The following is a 24,940-nucleotide window of genomic DNA, read 5'->3' as shown; positions in this document are numbered from 1 at the left end:
ATGGGGAGAGCTAATCGGGACGCCCATTAGCAAATGGGACTAGCTTAGATGAGGCATCTTGGTCAGTATGGACAAGTTAGGCTGAAGGGCCTGTATGTCTAGGACTCATTACATCCTCCCAGAAATTGCTTTGGCCCACTACTAATGCCATTACATCATATTTGGCACACATACAATTAGTTATAGCATATCATGTTATGTTTAAGTAAGCTTACTCTATTACAAATGTAACCATAGGGATATAGCACAAGGAGAGGTGACAGTGCGTGGATGAGATTTTTTAATGTTGTTTACATTTTCTTGTATAAAATATAGAACAGTACATCAGAGAACAAATGCCTGTGCCAACCATGAAGCCTATTTAATTTGCCTGTACATTGGCTATACCCCATCACTGCCTAATCATGTCTAAACACACCTTAAATGCTGCTAGCACATTTACTTCCACTACCTTCCCAGGCACCTACTGCGCTGTGTAAAAATAACACCTCACAATTCTTCTTTAAAACTCTCCATCTTACCTTAAATCTAAGCAGTCCAGTATTTGGCATTTCCACCCAGGGAAACCACAGCGCCCTCCATAATGTTTGGGACAAAGACCCATCATTTATTTATTTGCCTCTGTACTCCACAATTTGAGATTTGTAATAGAACAAAATCACATGTGGTTAAAGTGTACATTGCGATTTTAATGAAGGCCATTTTTATACATTTCGTTTCACCATGTAGAAATTACAGCAGTGTTTACACATAGTCCCCCATATTTCAGGGTATCATAATGTTTGGGGCACAGCAATGACATGTAAATGAAAGTAGCCATGTTTGGTATTTTGTTGCATATCCTTTGCATACAATGACTGCTTGAAGTCTGAGATTCATGGACATCACCAGATGCTGGGTGTCTTCTCTGGTGTTGCTCTCCCAAGTCTGTGTTGCAGCCATCTTTAGCATGCTTGTTTTGGGGGGCTAGTCCCCTTCAGTCTCTTCAACATATAAAATACATTGGGTTAGATCGGATGATTGACTTGGCCACTCAAGAATTTACCATTATTTAGCTTTGAAAAGACCTTTTTCCAGAACTGTGGTGGCTCTTTTAAGTACTTCTTGGCAAACTAACCTGGCCATCCTATTTTTGCAGCTGACCAGTGGTTTGCATCTTGCAGTGTAGCCTCTGTATTTCTGTCCATGAAGTCTTGTGTGGACAGTGGTCATTGACAAATCCACATTTGACTCCTGAAGAGTGTTTCGGATCTGTTGTACAGGTGTTTGGGGATTTTTCTTTCTTATAGAGAGAATTGTTCTGTCATCAGCTGTGGAGGTCTTCCTTGGCTTGCCAGTCCCTTTGCGATTAATAAGCTCACCAGTGCTCTCTTCTTAATGATGTTCCAAACAATTGATTTTGGTAAGCCTAAGGTTTGGCTGATGTCTCTAACAGTTTTATTCTTGTTTCTCAGTCTCATAATAGCTTCTTTGACTTTCATTGGCACAACTTTAGTCCTCATGTTGATAAAAAGCAATAAATGTTTCTAACGGTGATGGAAAAACTGGAGGAAAGACCAGGCATTGAGAGCTCTCTTATTCCTGCATTAACGAGGCAATTACACACGCCTGAGCAATTATAAATGCCGGTGGCCATGTGTCCCAAACATTATGGTGCCCTGAAAAAAAACGGGGGGGGGGAAGCCTATGTACAAACACAGCTGTAATTTCTACATGGTGAAACCAAAATGTATTAAAAAGTCTTTAATAATATCTGACAATGTGCACTTTATCCACATGTGATTTTTTTTTCTATTACAAATCTCAAATTGTGGAGTAGAGGCAAATGAATAAATCATGGGTATTTGTCCCAAACATAATGGAGGGAGCTGTACTTGAGTTGAGTTTAGTGTCACGTTTACCAAGGTACTGTGAAAAACGTTTGCTGTATGCTAACCAGTATGTTAGCACTGTATAATTGTATCTATGCTCAATTTTATACACTTCAATCAGGTTGCCCCTCAGCCTCTAAAGGTCCAGAGTAAACAGTCTAATTTTATCCAACCTCTCCTTGTAGATAATACCCTCCAATCCAGGCAGCATTCCCGTAAAAGTCTTCTGTACCCTCTAACCGGTTCAATGGTACGTTGTTACATGCACCTAGAAACAGATAAATCCTTCGTTTTGCTTCCAAATCTCAAATGAAGACTACATAAGCACAATTAGTAATAAATAAGCACAATTATATATAAATACAAGTGCAACAATTGTAGTGTAATAGTAGACTTCACCAAAGCAGTATACAGCCACCATGTTTCCTGTGCCATCTTGTGGTCTTCAAGTGGCACTGAGTTGGTGATGCAGCAGTTGTCCTGGCCTGGCGATGCTGTTGATGTCCTCTACCGCTGCCCTGCCCAACCCATCCAACTTCTGTAAGGCCTCCAGCAGCTCCTCTCCCACATGATCCCCGGCAGCTGCAGGGCCTCCAACAGCCCACTCCACGGGCACATCAACCCACAAATGCACCATACACTTGCCTAACCACAGCCTCCATGCAGCAAGGTGCTTCCCACAGATGAATTGATTCTTTGTCTCCAAGTGCTTTATGGCAGGATAAAGTAGACTTCCCAACTGTGCAAATTTCATTAAAAAAAAATTCAAATGATAAATGTATCCTGTTAGTGGGTCAGACAGGATCTCAGTAGAACATGGATAAGCAACGTTTCAGGTCATTTCAACTCTGATCTCTAATGCCACCTATCAATGTTCTCCATAGCAGAGGTATTCCAGCACTTTAGTTTAGAGATACAGCGCGGAAACTGGTCCTTTGGCCCAACGAGTCTGTAATGACCAGTGATCCCCTCCCACCAACACTATCACACACACACACAATTTTCAATTTTACCAAGTCAATTAGCCTACAAACCTGTATGTCTGGAGTGTGTGAAGAAACCGGAGCTCCTGGAGGAAACCCACGCAGGTCATGGGGGGAATGTTACAAACTCCGTACAGACGGCACCTGTTGTTAGGATCAAACCCGGGTCTCTGACGGTGTTATACCTTTTTTTGTAAACCAGCATTTGCTGGTGACTATTTTACACAGTTACAAAATGACTTCCCAACTTTTATAGTCAATGTATTGATTGAAGCTTATTTATGAAGTAAGCACGGGAGAGACTACTACTTTATTTCACGCCATTTGTTACACCCATAAACCGCTTGCAACTAAACAAATAATTTATATTACATTCACTCCATAAAAATGCATTCATATCACACCTAGACATCCTGGAATTTCGCCTTGGAACAGATCAGGAAACCTTATTTGGCATTAAAACAGAGGCTCTTTCCCAGTTCTGACGTATAGTAGCGACTTCCATCTGAAACCTTAACTCTGTTTTTCTTTCCGTAGACGTTGCCTGTTGTGTGTTTGCAGAAGTCAAGTTGAACTGAGTTTACAAGTATGGTCAGCTACATATACAATAACAATCTTGTTTTCAGCAACATCGCAGGCACATAAGCAAACACACAAAAACAAATTAAACACATTACACAACATTTCAAATAGAAACACTGTGCAAAAGCAAAACAAGTGAAAAATAAAATTCGAAAAAAGACAGAATTTTCTGCTATGATTTCTGGTTTCAATAATCTGCAGGGTTTTTTTTATCAGTCGTTAGGGCAAAAATGAAAACAAAGGTATAACATTGAAGGAGAATCCTGAAGGAAGGAGATTTTTTTGTAAACAGTTCCAGAGTTCTGGTCTCAAGAGTTGAAGTTTGCACAAGCACAGATGAGTGATGCAACATGGGAACGCATTGGTGCCTACACCACGAGGAGCACTGCGAGAGGGGAGAGGAGGGGTGGTGCTATAAAATGATTTGAACATGATGCGAACATTACATTGGAGGCGTCACTGGATCAAAGTCAAGAAAGTCAGCAAATAGACTTTAAAAAAAAGTAATGTATATGTAGAAAAGATTAACAAAGATGGACCAGGAACCAGGAAATTCCAAGTTCTTCAACGGGAAAGGTAACTAACACATAGTATTTTATGGCAATCCATAATACACTCAAGAGGCTGGCTATATCTTCCAATGTCATTCACAAATAGTTGTTAATCATCTTGAACGGTTAAGACCTTTCCTGCCTATGGAGGAAGAGTTATCTTTGCAAACCTTTGAATGATGTACTCTCAAATTGCAGATGTCTGATATATTTATGGATGGATGATTTAGTGAAAACCGGACACAATAGACAGAGTCCGATTTCCTGCACCTTCTTCCAGTGCTTTCTTGAGAGGACATATGGGTAAATCGAAAGCTGCCCACATTGTCACTTGAGTCATGTCCCATGCTGTTAATGAGAGATTAAGATGATTTGGCCTATCTGACTGCAGAGTCTAGTCATCAAATTTTAAACTTAGAACAGTGCAAGCAATTTATAGCAGACCGACAGTTTCATCATTTTTCTTTGGTATATAAAATATAACCAAATATTCAAAACTGAATTAAGATATTTCACATCTGTTTGATTTGCTGTTGTGAACAAGTGTTCCGAGATCCTTGGGCATTCACCTTTGCACCAGGTATGGGAGAAAATAGAGGAGAGCAAGCACATGAAGTTTAGTTTTACTTCTCGTTATTCTATGAGTGCCAGATAATGTCGAGGACAGGGTCACACTCATCTCTGATGCCACATATGGTGTAAAAGTATTTCCAATTGTACGAGAATGAACACGTCCATCCCACCATTTTTCACATTGCTATCATAGGAGTTTTCTATGTACAAGCAGGCTTTTCAGCTTCCAAAATTACAAGTGATAATTTTTCCTAAATTTCCATAAGGTTGTTAAAATGTGGAAGTGCACATCTTTGTGAAGTCCAGCACTGCAATGTGAGTCTGCACTCAAGATAGATGGAAGAAAAAAACATCAGCAGAAACAATTCTTTGCAAAATTTTGCCTTGGAAACTCTTGAAACAAACAAGCATCTTCGACGAAAAGATAGTTCTTATTAGTAAAGTGTCAAATAATACTTTTGGAGGTATGTAGAATGGACAAGGGCACATCACCAGGAGCCCTATTTGATAAACATCAGTTGTGTGTAAAAGTTAAAGAACATTTACTTTGTTAGCACATTCAAGACCACAGTGGCTGACAGGGCGAATCACCGGGAATATTCAATTGTTACCACGCCAACCTGTTTGGTGCAGAATTCTTATGTACTGGGATGGAGTCCTCAGCAATCGCAGACACCTACGTAAATACATTTGGTGTTTCTGGAGGTTGCATTATGATTTGCTATATTATTATTATTATTATTATTGACTTCACATTGTAGATGAAAACTGGAATCATCTTTGCTGAAACTTCAACGTATGTTTTTGCCTTAAATCTAAAAATGCCGAGAATCAAGCAGATATTCAGGTTTAAAAGCAAAGAAATGCATCAAACTGCATGCAGACCAATGAAATCCATTTGCAAATCATACATGTGCGTAACCGTAAGGTTCTACACATTGTTTGAGAAAAAATGTGGGGTGGCATAGTGGCAGAGCTACTGTCTACTGCGCCAGAGACCCGGGTTCGATCCTGACAACAGGTGCTTGTCTGTATGGAGCTTGAATTTTCTCCCTGTGACTTGCGCGAGTTTTCTCCGAGATTTTCAATTTCCTCCCACACTCCAAAGGCGTACAGGTTTGTAGGTGAATTGGCTTGGTATAAATGTAAAATTGTCCCTAGCTTGTGTAGGATAGAGTTAATGTGCGGGGATCGCTGGTCGTTGCGGATTCGATGGGCCAAAGGGCCTGTTTCCACACTATCTCCAAACTAAAAGTAAATTGGATCAATTAGAAAAGTTCTACATTAATCAAAATGATGCGATAGGGAGGCTGTGGCATATATGGCAATATTAATCTTAATTACCTAACTTTCTCTTTCATAGTAGGCTAGTCACCTGGATTGTAGGTAAAATGGCATAATTAAGAGTAGATTATAACACCCCAGGTAAAAACAAAATCTGGTTATATAGATCCCGATCTCCACAAAATTACTGCATGTGAATTACTGCAATGAATTGGAACCAATTGTACAAGAACATTTCCGATACAATGCTGAGTGTACATAGAAAATAGGTGCAGGAGTTGGCCATTTAGCCCTTTTGAGATCATTGTGATCATGGCTGACCATCCACAATCAGCCCTGTGCCTGCCTTCTCCCCATACGCCTTGATTCCGCTAGCCCCAAGAGCTCTATCCAACTCTCTTTTAAATTCATGTGGAAGATCTATCTGGTCAGTACATCTTCAGGTACAGATGATACATTTAACAGCATTCTTTTCTACGCTGAACCAGGGTTGATCTGTTGGCTGTTTTATAGAATGAGGGATTATTGGTGCAAGGTCTCAGACTGTGGTAGAATTCTGGTCAGCTGCTGCCATGGCCCAAAGCCTTTCGTGAATGCCCTGCTTTATACAGCCAAATCTGTTCTGAGTTTATCCTTTTTTGGTAAGTGGTACACAACTCAATGGAGGGTATCGTTGATTTGGATACAAACCTTAATCTCCCCATTGACTCTGTTGTGGTCATCCGTACCAATGCTTTCCCAAACAAATTAATCTGCGACAGGTTGATAAGAAATCATTGGGGTTTATTCCTGTTGGTTCAAATGTCAACAACTGCAAAAGCACTGTTGGGGATTAATCAGGGATTATAAAATTACATGGTAGTAGCCATTCATTCAAAAACCAGTCTTCAGAATATTTATTCAAATGTACTTTGGCAGCAGTAATCAATTTTGAAATTAAAATGTCAGCTTTGCAGACAGACAGGCTGTTTACTAAGACATCGAACTGGGCATAGTTCAAACCAGAAATCTTCAGCTGAAGACACAAGGTGCTGGTATAACTCAGCAGGACAGGCAATAGCTCTAAGACAGCTCTATCTAACTCTCTTTTAAATTCATCCAGTGAATTGGCCTCCACTGCTTTCTGTGGCAGAGAATTCCACAAATTCACAACTCTGGGTGAAAAAGCTTTTTCTCATCTCAGTTTTAAATGGCCTCCCCTTTATTCTTAAACTGTGGCCCCTGGTTCTCGACTCCTCCATCATTGGGAAATTTTTCCTGCATCTAGTTTGTCCAGTCCTTTCATAATTTTATATGTTTTTATAAGATTCACTCTCATCCTTCTAAATTCCAGTGAATACCAGCCCAGTCTTTCCAATCATTCCTCATATGACAGTCCCACCATCGTGGGAATTAATCTCGTGAATTTACGCTTCACTCCCTCAATAACAAGGATGTTCTTCCTCAAATTAGGGGTCCAAAACTGCACACAATGCTCCAGATGTGGCCTTACCAGGGCCCTGTACAACTGCAGGACCTCTTTACTCCTATACTCAAATCCTCTCATTATGAAGGCCAACATGCCATGGGGAAGAACAAAACAAGGATGAAGATACTTAATCAAGGAAAATGGAAATTATTGCAAGGTTTAAAAAAAGGACCGTACACACCCCAAATGGAAACTGTAAACAGCAGTAAGCTATTCACCTATCAGAGAGGGAATGAACAGAAAATATTGACATCACTCACCGGGTCAGGAAGTATTTGTGCAGAACAAAGTTCATGTATCAGGCCAATGAACTTCCATTAAATTGGGTGCTCAACACCCAGAAACAGATATGCCCAGGCATTTATCAGCAAATCCGTTTTTTTTTTTAACATTTCAGAGCTCATTCACTGTATAATGGAGCATATCAGGGAAATAAAATGGGAAGATAAATAAAGGAACACAAAGAATGAGGCAAAGACAGTGATTAAGCCAAAATTGAAATGAATTTAAAAAATAATTTAGTTCAATAAATCATTTAGGTTCAGCTCCACAAAATATTTCCACAGGTTAAAAATGTGAATGTAGGAATGTCACGGTGAAGAACAAAACAAGGGTCAAGATTAACCTGAATTATTAACGGCTTTCCACTGTAACTGTCCAATCTGCTGATTGCTTCCAATATGTTCCGTTTTATTTTAGGGCACAGTCCAGAAAATCAGGAAATCCAACTTGAAGACTACCTCTTTTGTACAGTTCAACATCACAGTGCTCAATAAATACAACTGTAGATATTTGTAGCAAGTTTACACCTATTTATCTGAAAATGTACAAGATGTACAATTGCACGAGAAATAACAGCTATGTTAAAACCAAGAAATAAAGCCAGACTTAACACCCTGCATTGATTCGTGCAACAAAGATACATGTGGCAAAGTCATACCCAGTCCAGTTTTCAAGAAGCCTGACAAATGTAGCTGGGACATGTTGGCCAGTGTGGGCAAGTTGGGCCTGTTTCCACACTGTATAACTCTGACCAGCTAAATCTGCAGCAGGTTAACATAATTAACAGCATAAAGAACATAGAGGGGGATTTCCTAAATTTCATAAAGCTAAATACTGGGAAATTACTATGGCACATTGGAATTCAATAATTTGTCAGCTAGTTTTAACCATCTGATAAAGCTATTCAAATGCCATCAGATAATACCTGTACCAAAATGAAACCTGAAAGGATCAATAACTTGGTAAGCACACACTAACCCCATCCTCATTACCAAGCTAGCCAACCTGGGAGCTGCCTCCTCCACTTAGTTTGTGCCAACCTCATTCCTCTTCGATTTAACGAGATAAGGGTTTGCCATGTGGTGAAATTGCTTAACTTTATGTTGTTAATTACATTAACCTGCTGCAGATTTATCTGGACAGTACATCTTCAGGTACAGATGATACATTTAACAGCATTCTTTTCTATGCTTTGAACCAGGGTTGATCTGTTGGCTGTGTTATAGAATGAGGGATTGTTGGTGCAAGGTCTCAGACTGTGGTAGATTTCTGGTCAGCTGCTGCCATGGCCCAAAGCCTTTCGTGAATGCCCTGCTTTATACTGCCAAATCTGTTCTGAGTTTATCCCTTTTTTGTACAATGGTAAGTGGCACACAACTCAATGGAGGGTATCGTTGATTTGGATACAAAACTTAATCTCCCCATTGACTCTGACGCGGTCATCCGTACCAATGCTTTCCCAAACAAATTAATCTGCGACAGGTTGATAAGAAATCATTGGGGTTTATTCCTGTTGGTTCCCATGTAAACAATTGCAAAAGCACTGTTGGGGATTAATTAGGGATTATACAATTACGTGGTAGTAACCATTCAATCAAAAACCGGTCTTCAGAATATTTATTCAAATGTACTTTGGCAGCAGTAATCAATTTTGAAATTAAAATGTCAGCTTTGCAGACAGACAGGCTCTTTACCAAGACATCAAATGTGTTATGGGATTAGATCAAACCAGAAATCTTCACCTTAAGACACAAAGTGCTGGAGTAACTCAGCAGGACATGGAATAGCTCTAGAGAACATGTGAATTTTCAGGTCTGGAACTCTGCTTCAAATTCTGAAGGATCCCATCCGAAATGTCAACTGTGTCCTCCAGCGATGCCACCTAACCCACTGAGTTATTCCAACACCTTGTTTTGTTTTGGGAAGTCTGCATCCTGGGGGCATGAACATCGAATTCTCCCAATTTTGTTAGTCCTTGCTGTTTCCTCCCCTTCCTCAGTCCCCCTGCTGTATCCTCCCATCCCCCAGCCTTCGGGCTCCTCCTCCTTTTTCCTTTCTTGTCCCCGCCCACCCCCGCCCCCGATCAGTCTGAAGAAGGGTTTCGGCCCGAAACGTTGCCTATTTCCTTCGCTCCATAGATGCTGCTGCACCCGCTGAGTTTCTCCAGCTTTTTTGTGTACCTTGTTTTCTTTGCAAGATTCCAGCATCTGCAGTTGCTGGTGTCTAAATTTTCAGTTTAAGTAACCTCACATCAATGTGAAAGATGAAGGAAGCATCCAGTGCAGACTAGAAGAGGCGGCACAGTCGTAGAGTTGCTGCCATACAGCGCCAGATACCAGGAGGGGTCCATCCTGACTAGTTTGTATGTTCTCTCCATGACCACATGTTTTCACCAGGTGCTCCAGTTTACTCCCATATTCCAAAGACGTGCAGGTTTGTAGGTTACTTGGCTTGTGTTAATTGTTTCTAGTGTGTAGGATAGAACTAAAAATTGCTTTCACTCAACTACTTTTGTGGCCATGTTTCCATGTCGTCCTCAATCAAATATCCTGTCAATCTCTTGGTCAAAGGGGAATAATCCCAACTCCTGACTAACCTTGCATCTGAAATACCTCATCCCAGAAACCAATCCAGTAAAATTCCTTCGTACTCCCGTTGCTAATGCGTCACTATTTAAGTTGGCCGAACATCTGTGGTAGGAAAGTTACTGGAGAGGATTCTGAATGTTAAGACTTACATGCATTTAAGATAGACAGGGTTTAATGATCAGCATTACTCTGCTCATGGGAGATCACGTCTCACAAATCTGATTCAAGTTTTTTTAAAGTAAAAAGGGTTGACAAGAGCAGGACCATATCGGCTTCAGCAAGGCTTTTGATAAAGTTCCACATGGTAGGCAGTTCTGGAAGGACTGAAAGCATGGGATCCAGAGTGTGCTAGCTAACTAGCTATTCAAATAGCACATGTATATTTGCTTTTAACATTGCGATATCTTAACCTCTAATCTTACGACCCTCTTTACTTTGTTGTTATTTTCTCTAACCAGTCTTCGGTTTATACTTCATCTTTACCTGCCAATTTTGTGCACTGCTTCCTTGTCTTTTTTCTTCATCTCAGATTCTTTCCACTGGTCATCAGTATTACCCCATCATTTTATGATTGTCAAGTTCCTCCCACCATTTTGTTCCTGGATTTTCAGCTATTAGTGATCTTTTAGTGTCTTATTGCAACGACCCACAAGAAATATCTGTTCGAAGTTTGTTATCACCTAATTTTTCATTCATTATTCAGATCATCAAAATATAAAATGCTCATCTTAATCACTGTACTCTTCTGGCATATCTAATTGTAGTTCTCCAACCTGGGGAAAAAACATTTACACAATGCTTCCTGTCAAGTCAAATAAATAAAAAAAATCCAAATTGCCATTAAGCTGATGACCCTCCGAGCATAAATTTATATTAATTTGTCTCTCATGGTATTTTGATTTTGATAAATTTTAATCCAGAGAACTTTTGTTTTCTCAACTTGCTTCTATTACTTTAAAACACCTATGCTGTAAGAGCCACTTAATTCTGAATCCCTCCTCCCTCCCCATCAACCAGTTAGCAATATTGTGAAGGCAACTGCCTTCATCAATACTTCATCAAGAACCTAATCCTATCCCACACCCGTCCCCATTGGATTCTTTTGTATTTCATTTGCTAGTATTTTCTCCCATACTTGTTTTCTTACCTTCCCCCAACCTTCCCTTCCCCCAACTTCCCTTTTACCATGATTATTTTATATCCTTCTTCACTCTCAGATAAAATAGGGATCTTATTGGAGTTAATTTTATGCTCTATGAAAAGTGACCTCTTGGTTTCACAGACCAACTCACTTTGTGGAAAAATATCTTCCCGAATCCCTTAAATCTGCTTAATGGCCTTCCACCACAATGACACCAAATTGTTTTGTGAATCACCACTTGGTAAGATTTGCCAAAATTCAAGTTGGAACCTCTACTCTTTATTTTATCTTTCACTATGATCAACTAATAAAACTCTCCTATGAATACTCTGATCTTTCCAGCCTAATTTCCCATAATGAAACCCTGGGTGTCCCTTACTTCTGTCCTTATATTCTTATTTTTTTTAAATGTACTGATTGCAATTTTCAGGTTTTTTGATATATATATATTTTTAATATATTAATTATATTCTGGTTTATAATGGGACAATGAAATCACGAGTGTTGTGTTCTTAAACCTGAAAACAAATTATGTTCATAAACCTGAAAACAACTCCCTCATAAGAATTGTGTGCTACATATCTTCAATAACAAGACTGCCTCTTTCCCGCCACAGATATTGCCTGACCTGCTGTGTTCCTCCAACATTGTGTTTTGCTCGAGATTCCAGCATCTGCAGTTCCTTGTATCTGAATGTTCTTAAGTTCTGTTCAAAATCACACTTGCCATTACAATAGTATTTGAACTATTAACCTTGATAGATGCCTTAGACCGTACCATAATTTAGCTCCAAATCATAAAACAACAAATTTGCACCACTAGTCACCTACCTGTGCATATCGTTAGAAAAAAATCGTATTTTGACAGTTTTGGAAAACGGAGTTGTCACTGTTCCCTTTTCATAATCTCCATACATCCAAACACCTCCTCCTGGAAACCCTGTAATCAGTTAAACAGCCAATCCTGCTCTTTTTAGTTTCAGAAGCAGCTGTAAGCAACACAACTCCAGGTGTTTGATGCTCTTCGCTCTCGCAACTTGCAGAATGAAAGACCGCCCAAATTGTTAGTTTCTCTGCATTGCAAATTCTCACCAATGTTCTGCTTTTCAGTTCCATTTCATCCCATCTGCAATCAATGCTCAGCTTCTTATCTCCCAACCAAGCAAATTTAAACCCTTCACCCAAAATTTTGCTCATAACAATGCTGGTTCTCATATGCAATGTGCTTGACCTGTGCCAGATCCAATCCAATATCTAAAACCTTTTCTCCTGCACAATTTTCCATCCACACTGCCTGCACTAAATGTTTTAATATGTGCTCATTGATATGTGCAACCAAGAGCAATCAGGTCACCGTTTCACTTTATCTACCAAATCTTTAGGATTTACTGTGGACTTCCACATGTCATTGGAACTAGTGTGAACCAAATCCACTAGCTATTCACACTTCCACCTTCTTCTCTATAATGTTCGGTTTCACGGCATTATCTTTGATCCTGTCATGTCAAGTCAAGTTTATTTGTCACATACACATATGAGATGTGCAGTGAAATGAAAGGCACCAGAGGCAATGCAGGATTCAAGATGACAGCAAATGGAACAGTCTGTCCTTTGAATTATGTAATTACCAGTAAGGATTGTATTTATTTACTTTGCTGCTTACCTTTATAAGTTTGTGTATCGATTCCCAAGTTTGAGCTCAAGTAACCGGACATATTTCATATATATGAAGCTCCCCAGCACTATAATATGGTACAGGTTTATAAACTGGTCTCAGCTACCAATTAATTATTATTTTCAAAGAGTTTAGTTACAATAATATTTGAACTATTAACATTGATAAATGCTTTTAAACCGTACCATAATTCAACTCCAAATCACAAAGCAACTAATGCACACAGCCACAACCTACCTGCACATAGTTTAAAAAAAAAAACATGTTTTTTCTTGAAAACTGGACTGGGTGTGACTTGCCACATGTATCTTTGCTGCACTAATCAATGCAGGGCATTGAGTTTGGATTTATTTCTTTGTTTTAACATAGCTGTTATTTCTTGTGGCTTGTCAGGAAATTTAATGAGTTATCAGGAAATACAAGAGAAATTCGGAATCAGCTACATTACCATGGCACTGGTGTCAGAGGTCAGATTAGGCTAAGATCAAATTTCCCTCCTGAAAGATATTTGTGAACCTGATGCTTCACACCTTTATCAATTCCTGCATAGTTTGTTGAATTGACGATTCAGTTAATTACTTAACATCTATGATGGGATAAGTAATTGTCATGTTTGTCCGGCTGTCTGGATAGGTAATTGCCCATTTGTATAACCCATGCCTCTTGTTTATAAAAAACAAATTCCTTTAAAAAAAAGTTCTCCAGTTATATTTTCTTGATTCCATCATGGTTGCTTGGAACAACAAAAAAAACCCTACTGAAGAATTCCCCAAAAGCAACATTTTTAAAATAAGATACTGGATTACAATCTCCCATCGTATATGAAAACCAGCTTCTATCCAAGAATAAAATCACATTTTTGAATAAGAGGTTTAAAATACACCAGTTTTCAATTCTATAAATGTTTTTGCATTCATTTTCACATTGAACATCACTGTCTGAAGAATGGTCTCGACCCGAAACGTTGCCCATTTCCTTCACTCCATAGATGCTACCTTACCCGCTGAGTTTCTCCAGCATTTTTGTCTACCTTCACTGGCAAGACTTGTCAGTGGTTTACCAAGTCTTTGTTATTTGCAAAAAATAGTCATGGACTTTACATGGATAACAAACCATGGATGCCACGGGGTCCTCTCTTATTTACCCCAAACACTAAAAAATAAACATGACCTTTAAAGTTCTAAAAATACATTATAAGATCAACCTAGTTATGTGTGAAGTATCTTTCTATAATATATTTTCAGCATAAATATGTATCAGTTTCTTGACTTGAATGTTCTTGGCTCTAGTGTGTGACATGGCAAGCACTGTATGCAAAGCAAGCACTTTGCTGACACAGTGATTTCAAAACCGATCACCAATTGCATTAATACATTTAATTAGTTTGAAGGCTGCTTCGTGATTCTATCAAATATATATACCCTTCCTAAACATGCGCTATTAAAAGGAAATTTGTCAATACGTCACAAAAGTCCAGTGCAATATTGAAAATTAAATGAGAAGTAATTATATTGTACACTCATGGACTGCAGATGCTCACACCCATTGTATTTCCATTTGGTGCCTCGGGAAAGATTGAAGTGACGTGTAGATCAGCAGATAATGTAGATATAGTGAACTCACTCTCGTTAGCTCAATGGTAGCAGTCACCCTATTTGAGACAATATAGTGATATACCTCGACTCCACCCTACCCCCCTTGGTCAAATCCCCCCCTACCTTTGCCCAAGACACCTCACACGTACTTTGTCTCCTTCATGACTTCCGTTTTCCAGGCCCCCACTCCCTCATTTCACTATGGATGTCCAGTCATACTACACCTCCATCCCCCACCAGGAGGGTCTTAAAGCCCTCCGTTTCTTCCGCGACCGCAGAACCAACCAATTCCCGTACTTTCTTCCGCCTAGCGGACCTGGTCCTTGCCCTCAACAACTTTTCCTTTGACTCCCCCCATTTCCTCCAAATCTATGTGCATGGGTCCCAGCTATGCCTGCCTCTTTGTAGGGTAAGTCGAACAACCCTACCTTTGTAGGGTATCCCCGAACTATCCGCTACATTGATGACAGAAGGTAGTTGAGGCCAGTTCATTGGCTATATTTAAGAGGGAGTTAGATGTGGCCCTTGCGGCTAAAGGGATCAGGGGGTATGGAGAGAAGGCAGGTACGGGGTACTGAGTTGGATGATCAGCCATGATCATATTGAATGGCGGTGCAGGCTCGAAGGGCTGAATGGCCTACTCCTGCACCTATTTTCTATGTTTCTATGACTACATTAGTGCTACCTCCTGCACCCATGCAGAACTCACTGACTTCATCCATTTCACCACTAACTTCCATCCGGCACTCAAATTCACCTGGACCATTTCCGACATCTCCCAACCGTTTCTAGACCTCACCATCTCCATCGCAGTTAACAGATTGCTGACCAATATCTACTATAAACCCACTGATTCCCATGGCTATCTGGACTACACTTCTTCCCACCCTGTTCCCTATAAGGACTCTATCCCTCTACTCCCAATTCCTCCGTCTACATTGCATCTGCACCCAGGATGAGGTGTTCCAGACCAGAGCATCGGAGATGTCCTCATTCTTTAGGGAACGGGGGTTTCCCTTCTATTATAGATGAGGCTCTCACCAGGGTCTACTCTATATCCCGCAGCTCCGCTCTCACTCCACATCCCCCTCACCCTCCACCCGACCAGCCGTCGCATACAACATATAATACTCCGACATTTTCACCACCTGCAACGGGATCCCACCACTGGCCACATCTTCCCATCTCCTTCCCTTTCTGCTTTCCGTAGAGACTGATCCCTCCCTAACTCTCTGGTTAATTTGTCCCTTCCCACCCAAACCACCTCCTCCCCTGGTACTATTTTATATTGTCTATTTTACCCTTGCAGCCGCAGGAAACGCGACTCTGGTCGCTTTACCTCCCCCTTCGACTCCATCCAAGGACCCAAGCAGTCTTTCCAGGTGAGGCAGAGGTTCACCTGCACCATCTCCAACGCATCCGCTGTTCCAGGTGTCAACTGCTCTACATCGGTGAGACCAAGCGTAAGCTTGGCTGTCGCTTCGCCCAACACCTCCGCTCACTTCGTAATAACCAACCTGATCTCCCGGTGGCTCAGCACTTCAACTACCCCTCCCATTTCAAATCCAACCTTTCTGTCCTTGGCCTCCTCCATTGCCAGAGTGAGGCCCACCGCAAATTGGAGGAACAGCACCTCATATTTTGCTTGGGTAGTTTACACCCCAACTGTATGAACATTGATGTCTCCAATTTCAGGTAGTCCTTGCTTTCTCCCGCCTTCCCAGCTCTCCCACAAGCCTGCTGTCTCCACCACTTCCTTTCTTTATCCCACCCACCCCCACCACCCGACATCGGTCTGAAGACGGGTCTCAACCCAAAACTTCGCCTATTGCTTCGCTCCATAGATGCTGCCTCACCCACTGAGAACAGGTTTTCTTCCCTTGAACGGACAGAACAGCTAGCTTAAAAACAATACAGCAGCCTTCATCATTTAAAAAAGGTTTGGTAGTAATATAAATTAATCAAAATGTTCAAACTGCCACGCAGTATTTGAACTAGGGCATCTTCAGGTTCTGTCCAACCACCAGATGACTCCAGTAACAAAACCACTGTATGATCATGCCTCTTATCAAGTGATATATTCACATCAGTGACCCTCTCTAGAAATCTGAAGCGCATGTAGCTTTCCAGACAAGCAGCAACCAATGGTTGTTTTCATTTAAAAAGAAACAATATGAACAAGGCATCAGCCAATTAAAGGAATTGAAGCAAAATAGCAGCAGGCTCAAAATCCTGCAACAAAGCAATTACAATTTTTTTAAAAATCATCAGTTATGCATTGCGCACACACATGCACGTGTTTACAATGCACAAAGAAAGCAAATGAAGTGGTCAATGTTCTGAAGATCCCCATTCTGCCCTGCAACCAGCACGAATAACACTTCTCCCAAAATATAAGGCATCACCTGGTAGGATGGTGCTCAACAGAATGGCACAAAGCAAACAGCACAGTGGTAAAGGGCAAAACAATGCCACATTCGTGCATAATAAAATGTTTAAGTATATTCAGCAAGAAAGATTGTGTTGAGGTAAAGATACAAAAAAGTGAATTAGATCTTGAACAGAGGTTTCCAAACTCTCACTTTTATATATTTCGATATAGCATTAAAGCCTCAGGGGATCTTTCCAGAACTCAATTGGATGTACCAAAGTACTTTTTAAGAACCAAAATGCAAAATATTATGATATGCTTAAATGAGGTAATGGTAAAATCTGAGCACTCAATGAATAAAAATCATTGGTTGCACCATTTTATGCATTTTCATATTTTCAAGATTTCCTCCGTAATCAGCTAAATATCACTTGCATTCTGCTTAACATGATATGAAGAGTGGAAAGTGGGGAATGAGATTGACTGCAGTTTCACAGACAAGCTTGTTCAGAAAAGTGACATGGCCTCCCTACTCCATTTAGGAAACCAAGTTCCAAGATCCATCGCATCCATCTATCCACTAATACATGAGAGAACAGTTAACATAAAATGCTTCTCTAGGATCAGCCCAAGCTCCAATGGAAACCAGGATAAATATGAAAAAGCAACCAGAGCTCATGGCTGAGCAAATATCCAAGCATGTGATAGGAGCTAATGCTACACCTGTTCCAATCTCAATGCTTTCCATATTCATGGATACCCACACATTCTACCCATCACTTCCCCAGTTTGGGAACCTCTGATTTAGAATAAAAGAAAGAAAGTTTAAAGCGTTAGACAAAGAGGCAGGAAGATCAAAGAGGTGTCATGACATTTATTGAAAGCATGCTACAATTAGAGGATAGATTATCAAGGCCATACAAGTGTACACAACGAAAGAAATGGACCACTTTACACAGACACATGCAATAAACAATTAGAAAATATTATTTTTAATATTTCATTATCTGTGCATTAAAAACAAATCTTAACAGAAATGGAATCCATTTTGTTTCTTCCACTTTTGACACAAACTGCTTTACAAATGAAACCTGGTACTGTTGCTTATCAAAATATACAAGACAATCAATGTTTTCATATAAAAACCAGTTTGTACTTTTACTTGTTCCCAAAAAAACCTCATTTAAAAAAAAGTTGTTTAAATATTTACAGCATTTTCACTTTGTCTGCTGAACATTCTTACAAACTCAAAAAAGGCAGGAATTTTAAGAACAGATCAAGTACATGGATGAACAGGGTGGAAAGCATTATACCCCTGCTGGCAACTAAATGTCAGAAGGGAAGCAGCTTGAAGGAGAGGTTAAGTATTTCACACAAAATGTTACAACCTTAATCTGAACGGCCCAGGTAGAAGTATTCCAACTGCCTTATTTTAAACAAACAACCAAAAAAAAAAATCACAGGTCTCAAACTTAGTTACACTCGATGCTGAATGCAGGTGTCATCCCCATGACTGAAGTCATACATTTATACGTCTGTGACAATTACCTAGAAACTTCATTAGCCTGGGGTACCAATGTGTTATCCACTTCTGTGCCCTGCAAACTTAGTTCTCAATTTGGAAAAGATTGAGATCTCAATACAAGTCACAGGTGACTAATCCGCAACAAATAATACATTTCACTAGCATTTACAAGATGGTGCGGCATGTTGGAGGTGAGTCTAATTAATCAATTCAGCACAGTCTTGCTCTGTTCCAAATGCTACAGTTCAGTATTATATAAGAAAGTCTTTTATGCAGCACCCTTGGGACTAACCTGGGGAATGGTGAAATCAGATATGCGAATTTGGTAAAATTCTTGCTCAGGGCACCAGATTTGTGGCGAGTACATTACCGTGCAATTTCTGAACAATTCTTCTCACATACTTTTATGAAGTGGCTCTATGCTCAGCATGAGAGAGCTAACAAATCTGATTTAATACAAGTTAGTGCCCTTGGGTATTCTCTTTCAAGCCTGGTGCAAACAAAGCACCGCTACAAAAAAAAGTTGATTTCTCACATTCTCCCTCCTTTTACATTTGTAACTACATTCACATTTCTATTTTTAGGTTTAAAGATAATAACAGAGTTAAATGGGAGAGGGGAAAAAATGATTACTGAAGGCACATAAACTTTGGTCCTGTTTTTAATTCTCTGAAACCCTGAAATAAAAGCTGATATTCTCTACCTCATTATTCACTATTTCCTTTTGTCAAGCATGTACTCCTTTCAGAATTCCACTTGAATGGGACTAAAGTCTTGTATTTAATAAATCAATAGTTCTAACCATGGTTTAGTTGCAGCTTTGCAAAGTCTGTGTGGCTCTGAAGTATTCTTTCAGAATGGAAGAGTTAAGGACATGTTTTCTAGACTTGCAGTTAGTCCAGCAACCATTCAATAAAACAAAAGCCTAATGCAAAATGCTGGATATTTAGCTAGAGTCTAACAAATTCACATGAAAACATGTTCAGAGAGGCTTTAAAGTACCTACACTGAAACATCCAAAAGCCAAATATTCCCTCAAAACAAAAGCCAACAATTAACATTTTAAAAATTAACAGCTACAGATCAAAATAAATGAAATATTTAAAGATAACATAAACCTTTAGCACACAGATAAGATAATGAAGCAATTTGAATTTTGTAGATCAAGACAAAAATAAGCAATATAAACAAAACTCAGGCATTTTAAATTAGTTAAACTTATTCAATTATGCCCAAAGCAGAGCTTCGATGTAGCACATTACAGCCCTTGGATAGGATGGAAACACGGATCAGCAGTCTGCCCGAGGAGAGAAAATAAATGTGTAATTCCCATCTGTGTACTAAATTGTAATTTAAATCTAAGCATGCAGCAGATTTACCAACATTGCAAAATTGAAAAGAAAATCACCTAAACTCTACAATGACAAAAAGGTTCCTTTTAAAAGAACCAATAACACATATACTGAAGAAAATGCAGGGAAAGCCTATAATCTAATTAATAAACAGATAATAAGGCACATGATAATTAAACAAGTACACAGTAAATACGAAATTGATTTTTTCATATCTTCAGTGGTATGAAAACCCATGATGTTTAATTTCTCCCCGCCATGAAAATAACTAAAATATTTTGTTTTAAAGTGTGACAATCATGTAGATCTAAACCTGATTTTATCCCTCTCCCAAAATTGTAAACTTTTGGAAAAAAATTTCAATTGCTAAACCAGCCAATAAGAGACCAATGAACGTCAATGTATGGCTGCTGATTGCTTGCAACAAACCTGCACTTTTCAAAAATTAAAGAAAATTGGTATCAATTGAAGTCAACAGATAGACAAAAGGAAAGTCACTCAAGTTGAGAAACCCCACTTGCGTGTTCCACTTAAATCATAAATCTAGGCATCTCTTGCAGGCATGGTTGGTCATTGGTATATCAGTCTCTGTCTGAATACTAGCTTACCACAAGTGTGGTCCCAGTCTATAGAGAAAATAATTATTAAATTGTGGATTTAGAAAAGGACACTCTAAGATGGTGATTTTCTCCAAGGTCATGATTATGAAGGTCAATGAGAGCCTGGATTGCTTCTTCAAGACTGTCTAACTGGATAAGGGCCATCTTACGGTCTTTCCTGCAATATTAAAAAAAAAAACATTTTAAGACAATTCAAATGAGATAAATATTTACAGATTATTTAAAAAACATCAAGCAGGCTGATTATTTGTTGCAAGAAAACTGGAAACTATTATGAATAGGCACATGTTACTGTTCTTTCCTGACCCAGACCACTAGATTGGGCAAGTGACACTACATGCAAGTTAAACGCTATTCTTGGGACAAACAGAAGGTATGCAGAGTTATCATTTCCAACTATGCTATTCTTCATCATACTTTGGAACCACTCAAACATTTGAAACTCAGCATAGGCAATTCCAAGAGAAGCAAACAATCTATGAATCTGTTCTTGAACGAACCACTGACTTTCCAAACGGATGGCAAATAAATAAAGTATTCATGCACAATTTCAGATCAGATATTACATGCCTAATAAAATGTTTTGCCAAACACTCCTCAGCCTCCTGAATCCAAGGAATAAAATCCTAGCCTGTCTAACCACTCCCGATAGCGCAGCTGCTCAGGTCCTGGCAATAACCTGGCTGAGGGGTGCATAGAGGACAAGGCCATCCCGGGAGGTTTTCGCAAGTCGGTGGGACCTTGCCCTAAGAGCAGCGGTGGACGGGTGGTCGATGGTCCAGCCCGAAGCCTCCGACGGCAGGACCAGGGGTTCGCGAAGGCTCTGTCGGAAGGTCCGATAAACCCACCCGAAGGCTCATCTGTCGGTCGGACTGGGAACCCACCCAAAGGCTCGTCAGACGCTGTACCCAAGAGGGAGCTGGAGACGTCAGATGTTAGGAACGCCGGCTGGTAGGAGGGTGAACCAGGGTAATGCCTCCAGCGCCTTAATGGCGGGCTACAGGAGGCAGCCCTGGGACACAAAGATAGACGGGCGTGGAGAGAACAGGGACATCGATTTGCGGGATCTGCTCCAGTACATCTAGCACCTGGCCTCCCGGATTTTGGACTTTGAATAATGGCGCCAAGGATAGTGCCGCCCGCATGTGTAATATATGCAAACGGAATTTCACTGTTCAGTTGCATATGTGACAAATAAAAGCACTATTGGTTGATTAACAACCTTGTAAATCTTCTCTGCATTCTTTCCAGCTGAACATCCTTGCTCTAGCAGGGTGACCAAAGCTGAACAGAATACTCTAAGTGTGGTCTCACCAGCATCTTGTAACATATATTTTATACTCAATACTCTGACTAATTAAGGACAATATACCAAGAGCCTTCTTGATCACCCTGTCATTTTTAAGGAATTGCATACCTGTACTTCTGGATATCTCCACAACTCAGGGCCCTATTATTCACTGTGAAGGTCCTGCCCTGGTTTGACTTCCCAAAACGCAACACTTCGCACTTATTCGCATTAAATTCCATTAGTTATTCTTCAGCCCACTTCTCCAACTAATCATGTGTTGCTGTACTTTCCGATAACCATCCTCACCATCTATGACACCACCTACTTTAGTGTCAACTGCAAATTTACTAATCATGCCGAATGGTCTCCTCCTGCACCCATTTTCTATGTTTCTATGCCTTGACAATCATCCAAAAATCCAGAGCTTTTGTTTGTTCAGGGCAAATTACTTCAATTCACTTTCAAAAGTAGTCAGAAATTTACACCGGGCTGCAGATGCTAAGTAACTGAAAGTCCTTTACCAACTTGGAGCATAAACCAGTTATAATTATCAATTGAATGACACTGGTTTATGAACAGTGGCAATAACAAATCTGTCACATACCATGCTGGATTAAATACATAGTATTAAGTAGATAAAGAAATAGAATTACTATTGACAACTTGAGCAGCCCATAGAAAATAGATTGTGAACTGCCAACAGCAAACACTGCAATTGAATTTTATCAACCACCTGGGTAATTTTACATTAAGCAATCTCAAATTGTGCATTGGGAATGTTGAACACAAGTAAACTTACAGAAAAAATTTGAAGGCTCTCACTGAGGATCCAGCACTCTCAAATAGGTTCTTCAGATCGTCCTCTGTGATTGAAGGTCTACAAATAGACAAAAAATACCTTCTTACATATAACATGGAAGGGAGAAACTTGCCAATTCATAAAAACACACAAAATGCATTAGCAATTACTCTTTATATACAAATTGAATTTTTGGTGTGTCAAAAACATTAAAAAAATGTTTTATGCGATTTCAAAAGCAGCAAATGATTTACAACAGTCAAGGATGAAAAATTGTGTTATTGTCTTAATAATTCAAATTCTGGCTTTACATTCTATATACACAATATTTATAAACTTAGTTTTGACTTACTGTACTGGTTGTATAAGCCACACATCAATTAATACAAGGTGCTTGTACAAAACAGGCCAAAAAGACCTAACATTGAATTATCCTTTTGGGTGGAGAGAGCTCCATTCCAGATCAGACCAAGTTAAAATCAGGCTGCGCATTACAAAGTGATCTTATTAACGATGATATTTCTGTCCACAATCTGCCTGAGCAAGCCTGAAGGACAGACAGACCTACTCCTGTTCCTATTTTAGAAATTGCAGAGTGGCATCATTTTGCAGGTAATAAATTGACCAAATTAAAGCATTGCATAAACAAACAGAATTGTTTCTTATTTAGCTGCTCACACCAATGGAATGTCTTCATATCTTCAGTCTCTTGCAATTAATCACATCTATTGGTTTCTCCATCAGACATCCCCTTACATTTAAGATACTCACGGAATGTTTGAAAGATGTAGGGTGGATGATGGAGGGAAAATATTTTGGAAGTTCTTGGACCCTGGTTTCTTGAAGCGATGAAGTGGAGAATTGCCATAATCCTTGGTCAAACCTTGGTCTTCTTGTCCTTCCCGAGGAAGCTGGACCATCTGATGTTTTGACAATGTCACACGCAATACTCGGCCATACACCTTCTGCCCATTAAGATGGCTCATGGCTAAAGAGAATAGAACTTTGTAATTGTAACATAATAATTAAATAAATAGAAGACACTGTATCCCTTTCCAGTACATGGTTGGGGCATCATTGCTTTATTTGACTTGAAAAACGAAAATGAGGGATTTTTCAAAAACCCATGCAAATTTATTTTATGGTAAAAATTGAACACATCTAATAAGCCACCTAAACTAGTACCCTGTTTCGTGCTCAGAGCACAAAGCCATTAGAGCACTCATAGGTACAAACACTACTTTATTTAAAATTGGTGCAACATCCTGCCTTGACATCCATTCAAGCAGTGCACTGTTATTTATTTCAATTGGTGCAACTTCCTGCCTTGCACTCACACTTTCAGTCATGAAACTTTGATCTCATTTGTACACAGCTGACTGAGAAGTGAACCACCAACGTTTTGCCAGGTGAAAGGTTTAGGGTCAACATACACATAAGCACGCTTGCTCCTGGGAAACTCGAAATATTTAAAGAGGCAAAGAGTTACAGGCGCAAAGCAGGGAAATACAAAGAAAACAATCCTAATAAGAGTCAGAATGAAATTGTAACCTGGCAGCAATTTAAGATATTACTACTAATCTTGGAGTTCAGATCAGAGAAAAAAAGATTGAAGGTTAATGCTTTTAATAATGTTGCCACATCTTAAGGACTATCAAGTTCAGCTGTAATGATCGGGACAAATAACATTTGAATATTTTTTTCCGGCATATCCAAATGAGGTCAAGGAAAACCATCAGGCTGCAGATTAACTATTTAGACAAACTGTTAAGTGAATTATTAACTCTTACCCAGTTGAGCTTGGTTTGCATCTGCCATCTGTATTAATGCATTTTCTTTTTTATTGAACAAGATCTTCACACGATGTACGTCACCGTAAACTCCTTTGGTTTGCCAAATTAAAAAAAAAAAGGTTTTAATTTTGAATTCAGTGACAATTTAAAACAAAAGCAGCTTAAGTGGAAGACAAAACTGGCAGGATTTAAATAAATATTTAAACATTAAAGGACTTGTACATTTTAACAAATGCTACACTGCACAAAATACCAAGTTGATGTCATGCATTTAATATTTCGCAAAATTCATTGATAGCATAGATGCAAGATTCTGTTGAATGAAGGATTAAAATATCAACTTAAAATAATGAAAAAAATTCATAGTAAAATAGCAGTGGAAATGGCAACATACCAAAGAGAATGAACAGCCAGTGAGGTGAAACCTTCTGCAGTACGGGGAACAAAACAAGTCAGCACAAGATGGACCGGAGACAAACATCAAGTCCCCCGTATCGAAGAGTTTCAGCATTACAGTTGAAGGCCAGTTTGATCCACAGAGAATTCGATTGATCACAAAAAAAAGTTAAGTTCAAATGTAGTAGATGTGCCGTTTTG

At 39.5% G+C, this 24,940-nt stretch overlaps 1 protein-coding gene and 1 long non-coding RNA gene across 4 annotated transcripts in view; both read right to left on the bottom strand.

Moving 5' to 3' along the window:
- Positions 1-8,274: 8,274 nt before the first annotated feature.
- On the bottom strand, positions 8,275-14,414 carry LOC129695464 (uncharacterized). Its single transcript, XR_008723166.1, has 2 exons — positions 9,775-14,414; positions 8,275-9,501 (listed from the first exon to the last, which is right to left on the bottom strand). It is a non-coding gene; the product is annotated as an uncharacterized LOC129695464 (long non-coding RNA).
- A 3,513-nt stretch (positions 14,415-17,927) lies between these two features.
- The window catches only part of ptbp3 (polypyrimidine tract binding protein 3), a 72,761-nt gene continuing 65,748 nt past the window's right edge, over positions 17,928-24,940 (bottom strand). For all 3 annotated transcript variants that reach the window (XM_055632439.1, XM_055632437.1, XM_055632438.1), the window contains 5 exons: positions 24,738-24,771; positions 24,341-24,433; positions 23,322-23,538; positions 22,551-22,628; positions 17,928-20,617 (listed from right to left, as the gene is read on the bottom strand). In XM_055632439.1, the coding sequence (XP_055488414.1) occupies positions 20,485-20,617; positions 22,551-22,628; positions 23,322-23,538; positions 24,341-24,433; positions 24,738-24,771 (555 nt within the window). In that variant the 3' untranslated portion in view covers positions 17,928-20,484. The remainder of the gene's footprint in view (positions 20,618-22,550; positions 22,629-23,321; positions 23,539-24,340; positions 24,434-24,737; positions 24,772-24,940) is intronic.

Source organism: Leucoraja erinacea, chromosome 3, assembly GCF_028641065.1.
Source record: "Leucoraja erinacea ecotype New England chromosome 3, Leri_hhj_1, whole genome shotgun sequence".
Lineage (NCBI taxonomy): Eukaryota > Metazoa > Chordata > Chondrichthyes > Rajiformes > Rajidae > Leucoraja > Leucoraja erinaceus.
The sequence above is the reverse complement of the archived record's forward strand: the minus strand, read 5'-3'. Positions and strand labels throughout refer to the sequence as shown.